This window comes from Mchenga conophoros, linkage group LG14 (assembly GCF_057382185.1).
Source record: "Mchenga conophoros isolate Kocher_MC1m ecotype Shallow Benthic linkage group LG14, M_conophoros_male_GT1.1, whole genome shotgun sequence".
Classification (NCBI taxonomy): Eukaryota; Metazoa; Chordata; class Actinopteri; order Cichliformes; family Cichlidae; genus Mchenga; species Mchenga conophoros.
In genome coordinates, this window is record NC_140539.1 from 1,143,695 (window position 1) to 1,165,777 (window position 22,083).

Below are 22,083 nucleotides of genomic sequence, written 5' to 3' on the forward strand. Positions count from 1 at the left end.
GATGACAGGAGAGGTCTACAGGCTGCTGAAAGCTCGGAATGTTGCCTTCAGAGATGGAGACGAGGCGAGCCTGAGGACAGCTAGGGCCAACCTTTCCCGTGGCATCAGAGAGGCTAAGAGACAGTACTCCAGGAAAATATCTCATCACTTCAAAGACAGCAGAGACTCACGGAGCCTGTGGCGGGGCATTCAGACCATCACAGATTACAAGCCCCCACCACAGACCTGTGATAGCACTATCCCCCTGCTGAACGAGCTGAACACTTTCTTTGCTCGCTTTGAAGTCCGAAACAGCACCACTGCACAGAAGACCCCACCCCCTCCTGGTGACCAGGTGATGACTCTGTCCCCGGACAGCGTGAGGAGATCCCTCAGCAGGATCAATGCACGTAAAGCTCCGGGTCCTGACAACATTCCTGGTCGTGTACTGAGAGACTGTGCAGTGGAACTCACTGATGTCTTCACAGACATCTTCAACATATCACTCATCCAGGCTGTCGTCCCCACATGTTTTAAAGCCACCACAATCATTCCGGTTCCAAAAAAGTCATCTCCCTCCTGCTTTAATGACTACCGTCCTGTTGCACTTACTCCCATCCTGATGAAGTGCTTCGAACGACTAGTCATGCAGCACATCAAGACTGTCCTGCCCCCCTCCCTGGATCCCTTCCAGTTTGCGTATCGGCCCAACCGCTCAACCGATGATGCCATCTCCACTGCACTCCACTCAGCACTCACACACCTGGACAAAAATGACTCATATGTTCGAATGCTGTTCATAGATTTCAGTTCAGCATTCAACACCATAATCCCCCAACAGCTCATTCAAAAACTGGTCCAGCTGGGGCTCAACACCTCACTGTGCAACTGGCTGTTGGATTTCCTCACCGGAAGACCTCAAGCAGTACGGGTCGGCAGTAATACATCCAGCACCATCATTTTAAACACGGGGGCCCCGCAGGGATGTGTGCTGAGCCCCCTCCTCTTCACTCTGCTGACCCATGACTGCACTCCATCATACAGCTCCAACCTCTTCATCAAGTTTGCGGACGACACAACGGTGGTGGGTCTCATTAGCAACAGGGATGAGACCGACTACAGAAGTGAGGTGAGACGCCTGGCCACGTGGTGTGCTGACAACAATCTCTCTCTGAATGTGGAGAAGACGAAGGAGATTGTTGTGGACTTCAGGAGAATGCACACCCAACATGCTCCTCTGACCATTGACGGAGCGTCTGTGGAGAGAGTGAGCAGCACCAAGTTCTTGGGTGTGCACATCACAGAGGATCTCTCCTGGACGTACAACACCACCGCACTGGCCAAGAAATCACAGCAGCGTCTCTTCTTTCTCCGCAAACTAAGAAGAGCAGGAGCACCAGCCCCCATCATGCACACTTTCTACAGAGGCACCATCGAGAGCATCCTGTCGAGCTGCATCACTGTGTGGTTTGGAGCCTGCAATGCGTCCTGTCATAGAACCCTCCAACGCATAGTGAGAGCTGCAGAGAGGATCATTGGTGTCTCTCTCCCCTCCCTCCAGGACATTTACAGCACCCGTCTCACTAAAAAAGCCCTTTGCATAGCGGCTGATCCCACGCACCCAATGCAAAGCTTCTTCAAGCTGCTGCCGTCAGGGAGGAGACTGCGGAGTCTCCAGGCCAGGACCAGCAGGCTGAAGGACAGCTTCATCCATCAGGCTGTCAGGAAGCTTAACTCCCTCCCGATTCTGCCCCCTCTCCCCTCCACAGTCTCACTGAACTCTGTCACTCTCTCTCTCTCACACACACACACACACACACACAAGTCACCAGTCACTTTGTGGAGCATTGGACTGCCATTACCTCATAAGACTTTGTTGTTACACTATCTCTTACCGCATACTACTAAATCTCCATTTGCACTATTTGCCTATTTGCACTACTCTGCCTCCTTACTTGAATATTGTATATTGTATATTGCATAGCTTTTTTTTTTGTTATACGTAAAATTGTATTGTATTTATTTAAATTTTTACTTTTTAATTATTTTATTTGCATTTTTTTAAATCACTAGGGTTTGAGAGTAACGAAATTTCTATTCTCTGTATGTCCTGTACATGTGGCAGAATTGACAAATAAAGTTGACTTGACTTTTCTTTGTACACATCACAACAAACGCTTTGAATCTTGAATCATGTCTTCTGCAGCTAATAGGAGACATTACTGTGTAGTTTCAGTCAGACATCAGATTAGATGAACAAATGTTTTACTTTAAAGATGCTGTAGACGTCATTCTTCTGACTGCCTGGTCCATAGTAGATCGAGCGCGTTTCTCGCCGTGCTCCCAGATTGTCGCTCACAATGGCCGGTGCTGGTGGTGCTGTTGGTGGTGCTGCTGTCTCCAAATCTGCATCTATTACCATATCTGGCACTGGCAAGGGGTAGCAGGGATATGGCTCTGAGTCCTCAACATCATAGGAGTACCCAGACAGCTTCTCCACAGGCAGCTGACTATATACCTGCATGAAAACACATCTGTACATGAGCCTGGTGGGGTGATAGCGGTGATCTTTTTCTCTTATCCATTAGCAGCAAACCACTTACATAGATTGTCTACTCTCTAGGAGCACTCAGGTGTAGGAAAAAAGTGCTTGTATTAGTGGGTTTGAATGGGTGAATGAGGCATATTATAAAATATATATTTGCTTTGATGCAAATGAAGATGACAACAGATGCACTGGAGAAATAACACTACAGACTAAAAAAAAGATGGTTTTGGAGGTGATGGCCACAGCCCCCCAGGAGCCAGAGCAGACAGAGATGGAATCAGGGAAACTGCATCATCCACAGCCCTCAAGATGATTTTAATTTTTAACTATGATTTTTGGTATGATTGTGAATCCATCCGCCAAGACTCAAAAGTGACTATACAATTTATAGGCAAGGCCTGTTTGCTAATTACTAAAATAAAGAGTCGTTTCCAAATGTTCAACTTTCACACAGGAAGTCCCAAAATCCAGGTCCAAATAGATGTCTGTACAAATAAAAGAAGCCATCATTTCACTGAAAAAACAAAATAAACCTATCAGATATAAAAACTTCAGCAGTGGCCAAATGACCAATTTGGTGCATTCTTAACAATGAAGGACTAATATATATATATATATATATATATATATATATAAAATAAAAGCTAGGTCAACACCACCAAAAGACCATGGAAGACAACCGAAGCTGATGATCAGATTTGTTCCCTTGGTTAAGAAAAACCTTTTACACCATCTAGCAGTATCGACAGAAATCCTGAGGCGGTAGACCGTCGATTGTCAAAGTACATAATCAGTAGACGCTTTCATGAATGGAAATACAGGGTATACAACAAGATGCAAACCACTAGTTACACTCAACAAGAAGGCTAGATTGGACTTGACTAGAAGACATGTACGAGACCCTAAACAGGTATTTTGACTGACGAAACCAACAAACCTGTAGCAGAATGACCAGAAGAGAAAAGTCCAAAGGAGAACAAATAAGGATCTGGAGCATACCATATCATCTGTCAAACATGGTGGAGGCCATGAGGAACTGGGCCATTCATGTTTACTGATGATGTGACTGCTGATAGATGTAGCAGGATGAATTGTGAAGTGTACAGAGCTGCACTCTATGCTCAGATTCAGCCAAATGCCAGAAAACAGATCAGATTAGGGCAAATGGATAATACCTGCAAAAACAATCAAAGACTTGTCAAGGTAAAGAAATGAGATACTCTTCAGTGGTGAAGTCAGACACTGAAGACAAAACCAGCAGCAGAGAGGCCCACAATCAAGCAGCAACTGAAGGCAGTAAAGGCCCAAAGAAACAGCTCAAGGGAGAAAACACTGCATCGGTTGATGTCGATGGATGTGAAAGCAAAGGATTTTCATCAAGCAATTAAAAACAATATTTCTACTTCAATGTATGTTAGTTTGTTCAGATACTTTTAAACTTCAAGAACTTTTACCTTGAATATTTAATTGATTAAGAGCCAACAGGTCTTCCAGTATTTTCTTATTTCTACGCATTTAATTTTTTTGAGTGGTGTAGAAAGTAGAAGATGTTACAAAACCAAACTATAGTAATGGTAGTGTTCTTAATATGGATCAAAGTAGGACGAATGATTGTCGTACATAGCTGACAGTAAGTTCCTGCTCAGTCCGGAGCAGCAGGACGCTCTGGTCAATAGCTCTAACAGAACACAAGGAGCCAGGGTGAGCCTTGAGACTGAGGGTGGTCCTCTCTGCTGGAAGCTCCTGGAGGGAGGAGAACTTCAGAGACACCTGTGTGGGAGATACCGAAGCGGAAAACAGATTAAGCCTGTCTATCCTTATGTTAGCTCTCTAAAATGCACACATCCTTCACTACATTCCCAAGTGGCTTTGAGGTCCTAATGTGGTAATGTACTACCTTGTTATTGAGGCAGAGCTGAACAGGGAAGTCATGGCTGTCAGCAACAGCCTCTCCACTGGGCATCAAAGTGTAAATTACCACCTGGGCAAATGGTGCCAGGTCTGACATCCGAGTGAGCGGCACGGACATCTCCCCTTTGTTGACTGAGGAAGAACCAAAGAAAGCATGGCAGCAATTATCAAAATAAACAAGATAATATTGAGTCACGTGACTAATGAGCAAATAAGCTACATTATTAGCATGAAGCTAAACTTGCAAAATATAATTAGATAATCAAGAACGAACAGTTATGTCTATAACTTCTGTTTCCTGAAGGACAGGAATGAGATACAACACATAAGTATGGGATATCACGCCCTTGTGTGTCCCAGTTGAAGAAACCTTTATTCACGCCTTTAAGGCGGATGACGTGTGATGACACGCACATGGCCCCGCCTGCACATATAGCCGCTGTCATCACAGTCATCCCTCAGTTCGATAGCCACTCTTCACCGAGCCATGCTGCTCAGCGGGGCCACCTTGTGTTGTACCTTGTTCCTCTCCTTCAGAGAACAGAAGTTATAGATATAACTGTTCGTCCCTTACAGTTGATTCACACGGTACAACACGCAAGTATGGGAGAAATATACACACCCTGCAGAGCAGCCACCGAACTGGCATCGGACCACCACCACGTTAGTGTGCGCTAGACCCAGCAGAAAGGACAGCATGAGCCACCGAAGGGGCTGTAACGTCCAAGCAATAAAACTGCACAAAAGTGTCCAAGTAGTTGCAGCACAAATATCAACTTGAGGCACCTCCTTAAAAAGAGCCCATGAGGTTGCCATCCCCCTGGTGGAATGAGCTCTCACCCCCAAGCAAGACCCTTATTGCTGTACGCCAGTGAGATAGCTTCTGTAATCCAGTGGGACAGCCTGTGCTTGGACAGAGCTCTACCTCTATTTGGATTAGCGAAGCAGACAAACAGCTGGTCACATAAACGCACATTCTGAGTGCGCTCAATGTAGGTGCGTAGCACACGCACTGGACAAAGAGAATGCATCCTCCTCTGCTCCTCAGGTGCAAAAGGAGGGGAGCAAAAGCTCAGCAACTCAAACTCCACTGAGCTAGAAGATGCAGGCATGATCTTGGGATAATACGACTTTGTGCCATCAGGAGAGAACTGTGTGCAGGAGGGATGCACAGACAGTGCATGAAGGTCACCCATTCGCTTTGCCGAAGCCAAAGCGAGAAGTAATGCAGTCTTATATGAAAGAAATTCCATATCCACAGACTCAATGGGTTCAAACAGGGGGCTACAAAGGGCCTCCAGCACCAAAGTCAAGTCCCAAGCAGGGACACTGGACTTAAGCACAGGTCTCAGCTGGCGAACTCCTTTCAGAAAACGTATGGCGAGGGGATGTGCACCTGGTGTCAACCGTCAAAGCCAATATGACAAGCAGATATAGCTGCTGAATAAACCTTAATTGTCGAAAATGAAAGGCCCTTATCCAGCAGCTCCTGCAGGAATGTCAAAACATCCACAATAGAGCACTGAAATGGGAGAGTGTAGCGGTCCTGGCACCACTGCTCAAAGGCTCGCCATTTGTAAGCGTACAAGCCTCTAGTAGATGAGGCCCTAGTGTTCTGAATTGTCGCTATCACACTAGGTGGCAAACCCTTAGCAATCAACATAAGCAGCCAGAGATGGCTCCATAGGGGTGGGTTAGCTAAGCCAGCTTCCTCTGCGCCATTGCCGACCGACGCAGCAGCAGCGGCAGATTGGACCGACAATGGGCTCTCCTGCTCATCCTCCGGCAAACCATGGATGTCCAGGCTGATGTCCAGCATGTCATCGTGCTCCTGGGGAGATGATGACATGCTGGCACTCCTGCATGGTTCCAGCTCGTCTTCGGTTAACCCATCAACATATTCCATGTGGTCAGCCCAGCTAATTGTGGGGGACACCGACCGGATAATCCTTGTCCTCAGACTTGGATGAAGCCGGGGCTCCAGACACAAAGAAGTGAGGGTCGTGCTGTGTGACAGCCGTCCGTCCCAGCACCTTTTCCATAAATGTCACCCGTCTTTAAAGGATCAAGTGCGGACCTGGAACAGACTTTGGGCTCCGTCAACACTCTCTTGGCGTGGAAGATCCCAGGCAGACAGGGCAGGCATCGTGCTGGTTGCTGTCGTGCAAAGAGAAACCGCAACCCTGAGGACAGGGAAGGACAGGGGCGAACAGAAGATTTCTGATTTGCTTGCTTCAGTTTGGAGTCCATTCCAAAACGCAAAGTAAAAGGCTGCACAGGAAAACTGGAAATTAGCGCTCTGCAGGTAGCCTACTCACCAACTGTGTGGTAGAGGCCAACACCAATGGGCAGTTAAGCTAAGTTCAAGTCAGCAGATAACAGAGCTAACTAGCCCAACTCACCAGAGGTGTTCTCAATGAGGTGACGAGCGTAAGAACTGAGAGATAAATGGTAAATGGCGTGTATTTGTATAGCGCTTTACTCGTCCCTCAGGACCCCAAAGCACTTTACACATCCAGTCATCCACCCATTCACACACACATTCACACACTGGTGATGGCAGCTACATTGTAGCCACAGCCACCCTGGGGCGCACTGACAGAGGCGAGGCTGCCGGACACTGGCGCCACCGGGCCCTCTGACCACCACCAGTAGGCAACGGGTGAAGTGTCTTGCCCAAGGACACAACGACCGAGACTGTCCGAGCCGGGGCTCGAACCGGCAACCTTCCGATTACAAGACGAACTCCCAACTCTTGAGCCACGATGATTGTGATGACAGGGTTACATGCGCAAGCAGGGCTGTGCGCATGTCATCACAGGTCATCTGCCTCCCATGTTTCTTATATATAAATATACCACTATTTACTGAGGACCATTTTGGACACCCTATACCAGGGCTGCACAATCCCAGTCCTCAAGAGCTACTATCCTGCAGCTTTTAGATGCATCCCTACTCCAACACAGCTGAATCACATGGTTTGATTACCTCTTCAGCATGCCATCATGTTTGGCAAAGGCCTGATAACAAGCCATTCATTTGATTCGGGTGTGTGGGAACAAGGATGCATCTAAAAGCTGCAGGACGGTAGCTCTCGAGGACCGGGATTGGGCACCCCTGCCCTATACTGTACTCCACATTGCAAAGTGGATGCATAGCATTACATAAAATGGCCTTGTTTATGATAAGTAAAGGTATATTTCACGCAGTGCACTGATGCAGACTTTAATAGTTTTTTGACATTAGGGCTAGATAGCTAATAGTAGAATATTGAAATTAGTGGATGACCTGCTCTACCACCCCAACCTCACCCCTACATGCTTTGATGCAACTTTAAAGGGCTTTTTCCATAGGACGTCTAACTCTAAAATCACAGACTTATACTTCAAAATTAGCTTTCGTCGTGTTCATACCAATTCCCACTTTGACAGCCACTGGGATACGACCATGCTGCACTACTGAACCTCTGGACTGCACCTGCAAAGAAAGACAGAACGGAAACGTCACTATGAGGGTGTGTTTATGTATATCTGCAATACATCTCAAACGTGTGCACAAAAGTCTTTAGAGAAAAATCATTTAGACTGAAGCTACAAACAGCAATTCTCATGCAGATCACCAAAATCGTGTTTCAATGAACACTGGGTGGGGTCACGTCACAATCCCTTACACGTACCAGATAAAAGAAGTCGAGGACCTCCTGCCCTTTCTCCAGCTCCTCTCCCTGGATGATGTACTGGGCACGCACAGTCGCTTCACTGTCACAGGGCAGCTTACTGCTGGCCTGCATGAGCTTCAGAAAACTACTACTCTTGGAGTAAAACGCTGTGACATGGTGGTGGCTTGCCCTGTAGTTGGGTCTCCTCAAACCATAAACATAATGGTCATGCTCCGTTGTATTTTTTGAACTCGCCTGTTGACAAAGTGAGGTCAAATATCAAATTCCTACTCTTCACATTAGACCAGTGTTTCCCAACCAGTGCGCTGTGAGAAATGATCAGGTGTGCCGTGGAAGATTGTCTGGTTCCATCTGATTAGTACTCCAAGTGATCGCCGTGATGGGCAGAACAATTACATGATCTTCCACAGGACTACAACTACCTGCTCTAATTAAATCTGTTGCCAACTGCCAGCAAAATAGAAGATGAAGAAGAAATTACATAATAGTCGTGCTGTGACTGAGACAGCGCAGCCATAATAGCAATAGACAAATATTTGAAAGAAAAAGTAGACCTGGTCCTGGAGAAACCTCTGACCCAGATGAAGGCCGTAGCATGAGTAGTGGTCAGAAGAAGCAAAAAGGTAACTGGGACAAACCGAGCCAATACCGCTATACCTGATGTGCGGGGAAAATGATCAATATGCTTTTTGTGATATTTTTGCTGCTGGCATGCCGTGTGATTTTTCTAACGTGAAATATGTGCCGTGGCTCCAAAAGGTTTGGAAACACTGGGTTAGACACTTGGAAATAATAAAATATTAAAAAGTAACTAATTTCATGACAATGTAGGCCAGCGTGGGTGTATGATCAGTACGACTGATGTGATCAATCACAGTCTATCGACCTTATAACTGATGAATGTTTAAGTGCAGGCAGCGGCAGCAACCAACCTTCAGATGCACACTGTCCTTCCAAAGAGACGTGCCCAGAGAAAACAAAGCCACGCCATTCACGTCTGTGGTGAGCTCTAGTTTTAGTGAGCTACCAACAAACAAGTACACTGGCTCATTGGCAGCAGGCTTGTTGTCTGGACCAACAACTTTGATCTGTGAACAAGACAGAGTAAGAAGTTGTAACAAGACTCACACATCTCCATAATAATGATTGTTATTGCCCTTGATTAGCTTCCTCTGCATGACTCAAAGCATCCCTAAATACTATTTCATACATCTAGTAACATTGTAACAAATGCAGTGTTACATCGTCCAGATTCTAGAGTCGTCTTAGAATCTTTTGGGCTCCAGGAGAAACACGTCCACCTCACGGTAGGATCAGATGAAAAGCTCATGAATCCTGCTGTGCAATGTCCTGACAGCAGGATGAGTCTGGTTACCTTTCCTTCAAACGGGATGCCAGGCTTGTATGCCTCAGGTACATCCTCGAAGGTGACAGTTCTGATGTCACAGGTGAAGCTGGTCTGCCCGTAGCCTTTAAGAATGACGCCTAGATGATAGTTAGCATACAGATTGCAGGTCATCAGGAATTCGCTGTGCTACCTTGATGAACAGTCGGCTTTTAGTCTGCCTACCTGTGCCATACTCTTCCATCTCAGCAGTCACCTCAAACGTGTCACTGTAGATGTTCTTGTGGAGGAAAAACGCCGTCATGTTCACAGTTTGTGTAGCACATCCACTTTTATCCGTCTAGAAGATCACAGAAAGTGAACACCAAGAAAGTAAAATCAGTGAAAAGGACTGATTGCAGTACAGTTAGCGTCTCTGTTAACATCTGGAACACTCACAGTTAGTTCGTAGGTCTTGCAGAGGTCTTTGTTTTGGGGAGATGAAAACCAGAAGAAACGGATGGCGTTTCTGCAGAACCGTGCCTTCACCGAACCAATAACAGGTTTCCCATACGTGTATCTGTTAAGAAAACATACAAAGATGAGATTTGTTGGAACGAGAACGGCCGGATCATGTTAGTTGTTGCCGGAAACATGACTGGTACAGAGTCTAGCCAGCCTCAGATCTTTCATTTCCTGTAGAGGCTTTGCCTTTTCCCAGCTGGCCACTGTTAATAGTATGAATTATATAAATACTCAAATTCCTCTAGTAAAAAGTACTATTATATCAAAGTACAGACAAAATAAGGAAAACATCATTGCTACAGGCAGTTTGTTGTTCCCACAAATCCAGACCCATCTTTTGTAATAAACGACAATGTTGTTAGCACCAGCGCTGCCCAGCTGCAGTTCTTCACAGTGTGGATTTCCTTGAACCAACACAGACAAGAACACCAGTTTCTGTTCAACTGGGACATTTACTTTCCACAAATCTTCAGTGCTGCCTCCTGATCCAGGACGGTAATCACACTGGGCAGATGAACCTTCACTTCATACTTTGGCAAAACTAGAGCAAAGGAAACAGAGTCAGATCTCCCCGTAGCTGAGAATTTACATAGACTGAGCTCGTAATCATTTCCGGTCTATAAGAGAAGATGCTTCATTTTTTCCCTCCCACCGTATTCTTTGATGTCAAAGCTGTGGGATATTTGTTCTCCCTTGTCTGTCAAGGCAGTGATGGTGTAGCTTCCTTGTACAGCCTCAGGAATCATGGGATGTGAAAGATCAAGGATGCCGCCAACAACAGATTTATCCAGCCACTGGGCAATGCGATTTGAGCTAGGATCCTACACAGAGTAAAGACAGAGGAGAATTTATTTAGGGATGTCAAATCAAACGAGGCCGTAGCTTCCAGCCTCCAGCTCCTCTGCTGGGGCACACAGAGATGTTTCCAAGCCAGCCACCAGATAATCTGTGCTCTTTGTGGATTGTGGGTCAGCCCTGTGACATGGGGAGAAAAAAACAACACACACACATGATCCCTCATCTGAGACGGGCATGCCAGAGTGCTTCCTGGAGCCAGGCATGGAAGAAGGACAAGCTCCTGCAGGAGGGACCAGTGCAATCCAAACATCGCCCAAACTGACTGGAGTGACATTTATCTTAACGAGCTCTCGTTTGGAGAAAAGAACCTATTATAGTCCTCCTCCTGATGGTTGCTTGTGTAATTAGGTCTGTGATTCAGAGGTAGCTAAAGTCCTTCTTAGTCTTCACAACAATGCAGCGCAGATATCCAATCTACAACAGACTATTGTAGATTGGATATCTTCTTAAACAGCACCACCCCAGAGAAGAAAAAAGGGGGGGGGGGGTGCAGGGAGCAGTCTGCACTTTAATTACATGTCATACAGCCCTCCCTCCATCGCCTCATTTCCTGCATCTTTGCCGTTACTCTCACAGAAGGCACAAATGGCAAAATCTTTTCAAAGAGCCAAACAGACATGTCAGCAGTTCCCAGAAGAGATGCCAATTTGAGTGTTTCTTACCTGCAGCGCCACTTCTTTATACTGAAAGGAAAACAGAAGAGTTTACATTTAGTTTATCTGCACACAGAATTAACACAATAAGGACAATTTATTAGAAACATATCAGTAAGGTTTCCTGTTGCAATGACTTTCAAGTCAGTATGCATGTAGGTCCCGGTTCAGATCACACAGCAGAACCCAATTACTCAGCAAGCACATAGCACTGAGTGTCCCGCTGACAGATGTGAAGGCGCCACACCCTGAAACAACACCACCACTGCCAGGTCTTATTTCCTAATTGGACGATAAGAGTCAAACAACACACGTCCCCCTCCACGGCTCATTTATTACCGTGTTCCTCTGTAACACCTTTGGCACACGTGATATTTTGGCCTCAATTATTTCGTTCTTACATCTCCAGAGTGCCGGAAAGAGCAGATGCATAATGGCAGATAAAGTCTCACAATGCCACGTCTTCACTACAGCTGGTGGGAGTTACCACCTTCAAGCTAGCTACTTTCATCATGTGATGCATCCGAACGGATTTCACGTCGACTGCGTGCAGTCGTGTTTTCAGCCTCTCGTCCAAAAACGGAAAAGGCCCTGAGCCGCTATTGATTCAGATGTTTGGGTCAAATGTAGTGTGCGCCAAATGAACTCTGACAGCATGTTTATCACACTACTCCACACAGCGCTCCACACCCACGCTGTCTTCAAAATCAACAAACAGCCTTCCTTTCACCTCCCACTCTCCTGAACCAAAATAGACCTTACTCTTCAGATTCACTGACTGCCTGCTACAAATCACAGCACATTATCAAGTTCGCTGCTTGAAATGACTCCACAAATGGCACAGCGGCACATGATTCTGACAGACGAGAACAAGTGGATAGAAACGTACCACTCGTTCCACAGGGATGAAATTGGCATCCATGGAGACGATCCGGAATTTGACTTTAAAAGAAAGAAAAAAAAATGCATTACTATACTGTATTTTCAGTTATTGCACAAGTGGATAATGAGAGGAAGAAGAAGACAAAGGGAAAACGATCCTGGTGATAGCAGATGGACTAAAAAGAAGCAAAGCAAAGTGTATGCAAGTCTCTCTTTATACTCTAATGAATTAGGGGCACATGTCAGATTCAGTGGGGAAAATGAATAAATCATGTTGATATCTATACTGATACAGACTGGTCACCGTGTTAGGAAAGGATGCCCCATCGTTTGATGGAAATGAGAATCATCAGTCTGCAGACGGCAGAATAAAGAAAAACCCTGAAAATCAAAGTGAATGATGGTGAAGACGAGTTTGTTTTACTGAAATGCAGCAACGGTGCTCAGCACTTTGTGCGACCCCCACGTGCTTGTCTGCATGCCTGACAACATCCCGGAGGATCTCCTCCCACATCCGGACCAGGGAATGACTGAGCTCCTGGACAGTGTGAGTTGCACCTGAAACATGATGTCCCAGAGGTGTTGGTGTTGGATCTCGGTCAGGTGAACGTAGGTGCCAGTCCATGGTATCAGTTCATACTGCCAGGCATTGTTGTGTCCAGTCTAGGGCCTGAGAATGGCTCCTAATGACAGTCAGGATGCTGTCGAGGTCTGTGTGTCCCTCCATGGATACGCCTCCAGTCATGCAGAACAATGTTACAGGCAGCATGTTCTCCACAGCTAGCCCACACCCTTTTACAACTGTCACATGTGCTCAGGCTGAACCTGAAGCTCATCTGGGCACCTGCGGTGGACCTGACAATTATAATACTGGAATACTAATAACACTAGTTCCATAGGTATCAGTAGTGACACTGACCCTAGCCAAATTCAAAACTAGTGGAACAGTCAGAAAAGATGAAGAGGGAAAAACGTCAGTGACCTTCAGCTGTGAAACCTTTCGCCTTTTGGAGTTGGCTCATTGTTGTCCCTGTAGCACACCGGTTGTTGCCTTCATTAACAACCCTGTCTGATACTTAACTGATCAGATCAACACCGCCCGAGTTTCAGTGACCTGGAATATGTATCGGAGAAGTCTACGGTTGCTGTTAGCCTTTTTTACACAGAAAAATATATCTTAACATGTATTTGCCTATTGTTGGAGGCAATACATTAAAAACCAAAAAAAACCAAAACATCCTTAAGGATTAGCTACTGATGACGTCACCTCAGCTTGAGCTGAGTGGTTCTGCCATTGGTTACGAAAGATGGATGTGTTGAGGAAAGGCGGGTCTGACTGTGACACAGCCAATGATCTTCCGTTTTGAAATAATAATAATAATAATAATAATAATAATAATAATGGATTGCATTTATATAGCGCTTTTCAAGGCATCCAAAGCGCTTTACAACTCCATTATTCATTCACTCACATTCACACACTGGTGGAGGCAGCTACAGTTGTAGCCACAGCTGCCCTGGCGCCATCTGCCCGTCTGGCCAACACCAGTAGGCGGTCTCTCCCAAGGACACAACGACCAGGACAGAGAGCCCAGGGATCGAACCGGCGACCTTCCGGTTACAGACGCGCTTCCCAACCCCCTGCTCCACGGTCGCCCCCCAAATGTGGTATGACTAAGGCTACGTTCACTCTGCAGGTCTTGATGCTCAATTCCGATTTTTTGATCAAATGCGATTTTTTTTGTCTGCTCGTTCACACTACAAATAAAATGCGACAGCAAACGCGCTCTAGTGTGAACGCTCAAAGCGGCCGCATGCGCAAAAGCAGACGTCACGCACAACGCGCTCTGTTTAGACCCAGAGCAACAGTATGTTTCGGACTTTACGTTTCCCAATTTTGCTCTAAGTTATAAAGTTATTTTGTTATTTACATTTGGCCTAATAATTCGGATACGGGTCGCATAGGGTCAAAAAAGTCGGATTTGATGCGCTTTCGCCTGCACTGTGAACGTAGCTTTTGATTTCCAAAACAGACTAAATTTATTGCCACCTGGTGGCCGTCAGACAGAATGCAGGTTTAAGGCTCTTCTGCATCGGGTTCATTTTTCTGACGCTGCAGCTACATCCATGTTTTATTCCACGTGCGATTTGGCGAGCGTGGCTTAGCTGGCCAAATAATACCAACTGAAAGCCGATTTCACAGTGACACGGTAAAGTGTAATGTTACTTCTGATTGGATCACCTGTGTCTGCAAATGGAAAGCATGAGACAGATTGATTTAGGTAAAAATATATATGTTACAGTATTCTTGTGGTTATAGCTTTGAACTTGTTTATAGAAGCTGACTGACAAGCTCATTTTGTTGAGACTGACACCAGTTTATAAACTGTTATATGGGTCAAATTCATTTTTGATTTTTACTCGTGAAACATAACGTTGTCGTGAGTCCTTACTGAAACACTATGGCAATGCTATTAAAAAATAAACTTGTTTTACTGTCATAAGGAGTTGCAGAATACCCAAAAAAGTTAAACTCCACTAGATCATCTTATCTTAATCAGACTTAAAAAAAATGGTAAATGGCCTGTATTTATATAGCGCCTTACTAGTCCCTAAGGACCCCAAAGCGCTTTACATATCCAGTCATCCACACATTCACATACACATTCACACACTTAGACACACAGACTTATTCAGGAGTTAGCAGCCTGCACTAGCACTCGACGGCACTAAGTGGTCAAATAAACTCCTTTTCTCTTCACCCACTCAGCGTGTAGGCCTTTCCTACTTTAAATATAAACAGCCTCTCTCTAGGAAAGCACTCTTCTTCTGTGCACTGAACAGACAACAACCCTCAAGTTATCAAGTTATTAAGTGGTGGCTCAGCATTATGCAGATATATCAGACCAAAAATGTGCAAGCACAGCAGAATGGGTAAGCAGTGCAGACGAGACGGCGCTGCAGTAGCGTATCGCTCCTTCTACAACACAACACCTCCAACACCTCCACACTCACTCCACCTACCAGTCTGTCCAGGTTTGTAGATGGGCTTATCAGTCCGGACGATGTGGATGAAAGTTGGAGGCTCGATGACGACTTTGGTATGCTTGCTCGTCAGATTTTTTTCATGGAAAATATTGACATAAACTGTTGCCACAATTCGGCTGCGTACTGCAGGGACCTGCAACACCAGCAAACACACATTTGTCAGAGATGGAAAACGTTTCATGCAGAGCACAATCTGTACTTTTCCTCCACAGCACTGTGTAACAGTCTTCACACACACCTAAAGAAATGATTTATTTTTGAGTAACAAACAGCCAAGATATAGTTTTAAATTGTTTTGTTTGTTTTTGCCAGTTTAGCCTTTTTATGTAGACTACATTGGTTCGTCCCAGGTGTTACTCTCCTTTTCATGCATGAATGAGTTAGAGGTTAGAATAAAGTGAAAAACTAAATAAAACACATTCCACTGAAAATGGCAGGTACACAGCGTGGACTGCAAATGGGTGAAAGTGCAGCCAAACACATTGAAAGACTTTCAGAAAGTCTGAAGAACTAATGCTGAAAACCACTTTAAAAAGTGACAGTGTTGGCCCGCTTCCTTGGACACAAAATGTGTGGCAGCTCATGACTTTTGCATTAAACGTGTCATAAAAAGCCATCTGAGCTGTGCTGCTCTTAGGGAACAATGTTGCACACAGTTAATTATGAAATGCTGTCACACTTGTGCACGTTTTCACTTGTTAATGCTGCTGTTACATAACAAGGACCAGAACCACTTCCACACATGTCAAAAAGACTGTTGTGTTCAGATGTGTGTTGTGAGACTGAGCGCAGGGTTGGCTTCCAGAGGAATGCAGGTACATAGCTAGCCTCTGGCAGAAAGCAGTCTTTGTGCCTAGAGACAAAAACCAGTCCTGCAACAGGGCCAAATAGCAGGAACAAAGTGAAACTAAGCGCGACTGTCACAGAGGCTATTTGGGTCGGCGGGTCGTTCCACATCAATATGGAGCAAGGCCTGCAAGTTGCATAACAGCAAGCAGAGGTGTGACATAAAGCAGAGCTGCAATTTGCAGAGAACCCACTGAGGTTGGCAGTCTCAGTCATGGCGCCGGGAGGATAATTAGGTCCAAACTTGTGCCAAGATTTAAGCCATTAGCTTAATGGATGGTGATAGGAATTCTGCTTGGAAACCACGCTGGTGCATTTACTGTCTACAAACAACACAACACAAAGCTTTTTGTTTTGTTTTTAAAAAGTGAAATACTGTAAATACCGCGAATCATTGTTCACGATTAGTCATGCTGGAGGTACATCATCGAAAAACAGCTGCAATTCAGCCAGAGGACGTTCTGAAGACAGTATTTAATGAATCAGAGTGAATATTTGTTTACAGCAGCTGTGTAGGAAACGAAGAGAACACTTATTACTGTAAAAGGAAGCTGGTTTCACGGATAAAACACTAGGAGCTAGAGCTGATTGGTCCGTGTGTGATTTACACTCTGGCGTGATGGCGTGGGATAACCACCAAGCAGATTTCATTCACAAACAGAAACTTCCATGTGGTTAGTGCTACAATTAAAATTTCAATCGCTTTATATCGAAAACATAATGAAATGTTCCAGAAGAAAAAAGTTTACCCAGTGAAATATGTATTTCTGGGCTATGGTCTAATAGGACCCCACTCATCCTGAACTATCCCCCACATGAAACTGGAAGTGTGGAGAGTGGGAGCCTGAGTATTCACAAGCTCTTTTGTGCTTTTCTTGGATCTGACCTGGAAGTTTAGGCAGCGGTAGAAGTCCTCATTTACTTGCTCATCTAAGATTGTGACAGAGCCCTCAGTGAGGCCGATGACCATGCGCACAGGCCCAGTCAGGCCGTGAATTTGGGCACACAGGGTCTCCTGTTTCCCTGCAGTCACACGCGAACTCACAGTCACTGCATAAATCCTGCAAGGAGAAGAAGAAAGTACCCTCATTAAAAACAACCCAAACTGTCAGCACTCGTTTAAGTGAAAAGCTAGGAGAAAAACAGTGCCAAGCATTAAAAAGTACAGCCCAGCTCCATGTTAAACACACGTTTGATTTAGAGAGATAACCGCTAATGTTTAAAAAGCACAAACTTCTAGCGTGTTGCTACAGCTAGCTGATAAATGGTCCAGTTAAAGAACTAAATGAGTGTGGCGCAGGGTTAAATCCTACAACCATCATCTGTGTCTTTGTTTCAAGGTGAAAGAGTCTGATTTAACCTCAAACAAAACCAGTTTCTTGTGCTCCAATATAAAAGTTAACACCCTGCATGTGAATTATGTAGCTTCTAAGAGAAGGAGTGTGCTAACAAGCTGCTACATGAGAAGTTAAAAGCATCCGATTACAGCAACACACTGAAATTCAGTGAGCGACTCATTCTGTCACAGATGTTTGTCAAAGCACACTACACGGCCAGGTGACTGGAAGCACGACTGGAAAACACCATCAAACGTTAAAAGGATGCAATTTACTTTTTCTGGAGGGAACCAGAGTTATGCTATAGTTCTGATTTGGCCTGCAAAAAGACAGGAAGACAGGACAAAAGACACTATGCTGAAATAGAGAATGGTGTGTGAACACACAGTAAATGAAAAAGGGTGAATGAAGGAAAGTGACTGTAAGTTAAAGCATCAGTTTTTATTTTAAAATCCACTGTGGTGGTAGAGAGAGGCAAATGTATCCAAAACATCAGTCATCTTCCAAACATTTATGGACCTAACTGTATGTAACAGAAATACTCCCCATTATGAATTTCTTCTTAATGTACCTGCTTGTGCACAACACATATAGTCTACAGAAACTGTGTGCACAGTATTTTTATTTCAGCCCTGGAATCAAAAGGGAAGCAGAGTTCCAGTAACTCCTGTATCCCCATGCCATCCTTCCTGCACAGCGGACATATTCATCCAAATAACCACACAAGGCCCATATAAGTTACATGTGCAAATGAACATTGGAAAACATCAGCAACAGCCATGATATCAGCTTCTAACGAAGCACTCTGCTGGATTCTCTGTGTCGACGCTGCTTGGCACACAGGGGCCTGCTGCTGCCAATGAGAAATAAAGGACGCATTTAATTGCGTTTTGGGTGGTGCTGCTGAGAATATTGATGCTGTTTTTGCCAGGGAGAAAGTTGCACAATGATGAAAAGTCATTTGACTCCCAGTGTAAACTATGAAAGGCATGCGAGCCATGATGATTAAAGTTTAGAGCAAGCAAAAAAAGTCAGGGTGGAAAATGTTATTCGGCCTTCCAGTACCATGGAAATCATGTCCCATTTACACGCTACTCAGGTAAAGCCGAGAGCAGGTTATTAATCAAATGCTGGTAAGTTGTAGCAGATGGGACATGCGCGTACGCACGCACGCACGCACGCACGCACACATAGTCTTTGCTCATTGCATAACACTGTCCTGTGGCCACACACTGGACTTTCTGCCTCACCAGTGGAATGTGCAGGTTTTTCGTGATTACACCAGAATCGAGTGACAAATACATGATGACGCTGCGCGTGACATTTTTTTTAAAATAAAGTTTTTCCAACACCACCTCGTGCAACTATTTGGACGCGTCTTGGCGCGAGGGGCAAGCCAAACTTTAGCACAATGACATGCATGAGTTTCGTTAGAAATATACGTTTACTTACGTGTCGTTGAGCAAGGCCGATGCTTGCACGAGAGCTGATGAGAGTATGACAGCAAACAGCTGAAGGACATGTGCCATAGCTGCAGAGGAGAGTCGGTGCTTTGCGAGCAGCGACACGAGCGGAGCGAACCGGACTGCACCGGAGGAGGAGGACGGACTTACAACCCCAGGGCCCGGACCCAGAGAGAGAGAGAGGGGGAGACACCGAGGGATGTGCGTGGTACCAAGTAGCTGTAAGAGAGGGGGTCTGCTACAGTGATTTGCTGTTTTTACTGCAAACACCGCCACCCCCTCTTTCCGAGTCACTCCCCCCAACCTCGTTGGACCTTTGCAGCCGCCTCCCTGTTCCCGAAAGACTCCCAAAAGTCTAATTACACGCGCACACACACAGAGTCCTGCCTGCGGACAGTGTCTGCTGCTCGAGTTTCTGAAGAATTTCAGGAAAGCCCAGTGGGGCTGAGACGAGAGTGGGTGGAGAGGTCTGATACAGTCGAGATGACCCTGCACTTTGAGCACCTGTTGGCCAATAACAGTCAACGGGGCTTTGAAAACAACAAAGATAAGGCAGGGGCTCTGTGGACCTTAACTGTGTCCCCCAAAGCCTGCAGCTTTTCAGAGTTTTAGCATTTAGCGTTTCCCCCTAGAAACACTAAACACAAGAATTACAAATGTCCTCGTGCACTACCTTCACATGCAGGAGATATGAAGTTTTCTCAAATGATGAGAGCAATATTAAGCCCAACCCAATGTTTACCACCAGCAAACTCTTTAATCCCACTCAGCCTAATTGTTGTGCCCTGTCTCGTTTGTTTGTTTGCTTGGATGATAAGATCAGTGGTATCAGGTCACAGTTCAAGCCCGGAGCCTGTCAGCCTGGCCGAGGGTCTCAGTTCTGTTCTTTGACTTTTATCTGATTTTCATGACAGATCTCCTTGATATCCACATTTCTAGCTGACATTATTCCTAAAGCATTTCTACCTCCCACTGGCTTCTGACTAATGTCAGTCAGTCTCTCTCATTTGATTTCAAATCACTTTACAGCCAGAGCTGTCCCCGGACTGTTAAAGGGAAATAATATATTTGATAAATTCCAGTCTCGTTGTTGACAGAATGATAACACAGAAACAAGATTACTAATGTTATTCTTATTCACTTAGATAAAGGTGAAAATGGAATTTTAGATTTATTTGATTCATCAGCAGCTGTTGACACCATTAATCATGTCATTCTTATTGAGAAAATATGGACCTGTGTTTGTATCTGTGTAATTGCACTGAAAAAGTTTTCATCAAACCTTCAGTCCAGTTTTATTTATACAGCACCAAATCACAACATCAGTCGCCTTAAGACACCTTTCACTGTAGGTCGACCCTACAATAATACATTCAGAGAAAAACCCAACAACCACATGACGCCCTATGAGCAAGCACTTTGGCGACAGTGGGAAGGAAAAACTCCCTTTTAACAGGAAGAAACCTCCAGCAGAACCAGGCTCAGGGAGGGGCGGGGCCATCTGCTGCGACCGGTTGGGGTGAGAGAAGGAAGACAGGATAAAGACATCAGAATCAGAATCAGAATCAGAATCAGAATGGGTTTATTGCCAGATGTTGAGGTTTACAACATTAGGAAATTGCTGCGGTGCTTCAGTGCAGACAATAAGAATTAAAGTGCTATGTAGAAGGAAAGATATGTGCATGAGATATACATGAGATATATACATGAGAATAAGAATTATGAGTGCTACGTAGAAAGATATATACATGAGTGCAGGTGGTGATCAGTGCCAAACATATATACATGAGAATAAGAATTAAGAGTGCTACGTTGAAAGATATATACATGAGTGCAGGTGGTGATCAGTGCCAGACATGACATGTTGCAGTGACACAGCGTAGGGTCATGTGTTAGTGGTGGGAACAGTCATACGGTTATTGTTCATGTGTCCAACAGCAGAGGGGAAGAAACTGTTCTTATGGCGAGAGGTTCTGGTGCGAATGGACCGGAGCCTCCTGCCTGAGGGGAGCAGGTCAAACAGACTGTGTCCAGGGTGAGAAGGGTCAGCTGAGATCCGAGCTGCACGCCGCAATGTCCTGGAGGTGTACAGGTCCTGCAGAGATGGGAGTCTGCAGCCAATCACCTTCTCAGCAGAGCGCACAACACGCTGCAGTCTCTGTTTGTCCCTGATAGTGGCTCCAGCGTACCACACGGTGATGGAGGAGGTGAGGATGGACTCGATGATTGCAGTGTAGAATTGCATCATCGTCCGTGTTGGCAGGTTGAATTTCTTCAGCTGCCTCAGGAAGTACATCCTCTGCTGGGCTTTCTTAATGACGGAGGTGATGGTGGGCTCCCACTTCAGGTCCTGGGTGATGGTGGTACCCAGGAAGCGGAATGAGTCCACAGAGGTGATGGGGGTGTCAGTCAGGATGATGGGGGGGAGTGGGGCTGTGTGCTTCCTGAAGTCCACAATAATCTCCACTGTCTTCTGGGCATTCAGCACCAGGTTGTTGTGGCTGCACCAAGACACCAGACGTTCAACCTCTCTCCTGTAGGCAGACTCGTCCCCGTCCGAGATGAGCCCAATGACGGTGGTGTCATCTGCGAACTTGATTAGCTTGACAGACTGGTGGGTGGAGGTGCAGCAGTTGGTGTACAGGGAGAAGAGCAGAGGAGAAAGAACACAGCCCTGAGGGGAGCCGGTGCTGATGGTCCGGGAGTCCGAGACATTCTTCCCCAGCCTCACGTGCTGCTTCCTGTCCGTCAGGAAGTCAGTGATCCACCGGCAGATGGGATCAGGCACATTCATCTGGGAAAGCTTGCCTCGGAGATGGTCTGGAAGGATGGTGTTGAAGGCAGAGCTGAAGTCCACAAACAGGATCCTGGCGTAGGTTCCTGGGGAGTACATGCTGTGGAAGAGAGACAGAGGTTAATAACAGATATGATTCAATGCAGAGAGGTCTGTTAATACATAGTGAGTGAACAAGAAACACCCAGTGCGTCATGGGAATCCCCGGCAGCCTAACTAAGGGAGGATTCAGGGTC

The 22,083-nt window shown here is 45.6% G+C and overlaps 1 protein-coding gene across 1 annotated transcript in view; it reads right to left on the reverse strand.

Annotated features, from left to right (window-relative positions):
• The window catches only part of a2m1 (alpha-2-macroglobulin 1), a 70,079-nt gene extending 50,588 nt beyond the window's left edge, over window positions 1-19,491 (reverse strand). Inside the window, exons 1-16 of the mRNA XM_085244662.1 lie at window positions 19,043-19,491; window positions 17,140-17,314; window positions 15,384-15,540; window positions 12,367-12,419; window positions 11,487-11,507; window positions 10,619-10,787; window positions 10,423-10,507; window positions 9,901-10,021; window positions 9,688-9,802; window positions 9,493-9,602; window positions 9,050-9,205; window positions 8,115-8,351; window positions 7,852-7,915; window positions 4,425-4,570; window positions 4,148-4,297; window positions 2,249-2,497 (exon numbers count right to left, since the gene is read on the reverse strand). Of these exons, the coding sequence (XP_085100788.1) occupies window positions 2,249-2,497; window positions 4,148-4,297; window positions 4,425-4,570; window positions 7,852-7,915; window positions 8,115-8,351; window positions 9,050-9,205; window positions 9,493-9,602; window positions 9,688-9,802; window positions 9,901-10,021; window positions 10,423-10,507; window positions 10,619-10,787; window positions 11,487-11,507; window positions 12,367-12,419; window positions 15,384-15,540; window positions 17,140-17,314; window positions 19,043-19,119 (2,085 nt within the window). The 5' untranslated portion in view covers window positions 19,120-19,491. The remainder of the gene's footprint in view (window positions 1-2,248; window positions 2,498-4,147; window positions 4,298-4,424; window positions 4,571-7,851; window positions 7,916-8,114; window positions 8,352-9,049; window positions 9,206-9,492; window positions 9,603-9,687; window positions 9,803-9,900; window positions 10,022-10,422; window positions 10,508-10,618; window positions 10,788-11,486; window positions 11,508-12,366; window positions 12,420-15,383; window positions 15,541-17,139; window positions 17,315-19,042) is intronic.
• Between the last annotated feature and the right edge of the window lie 2,592 nt (window positions 19,492-22,083).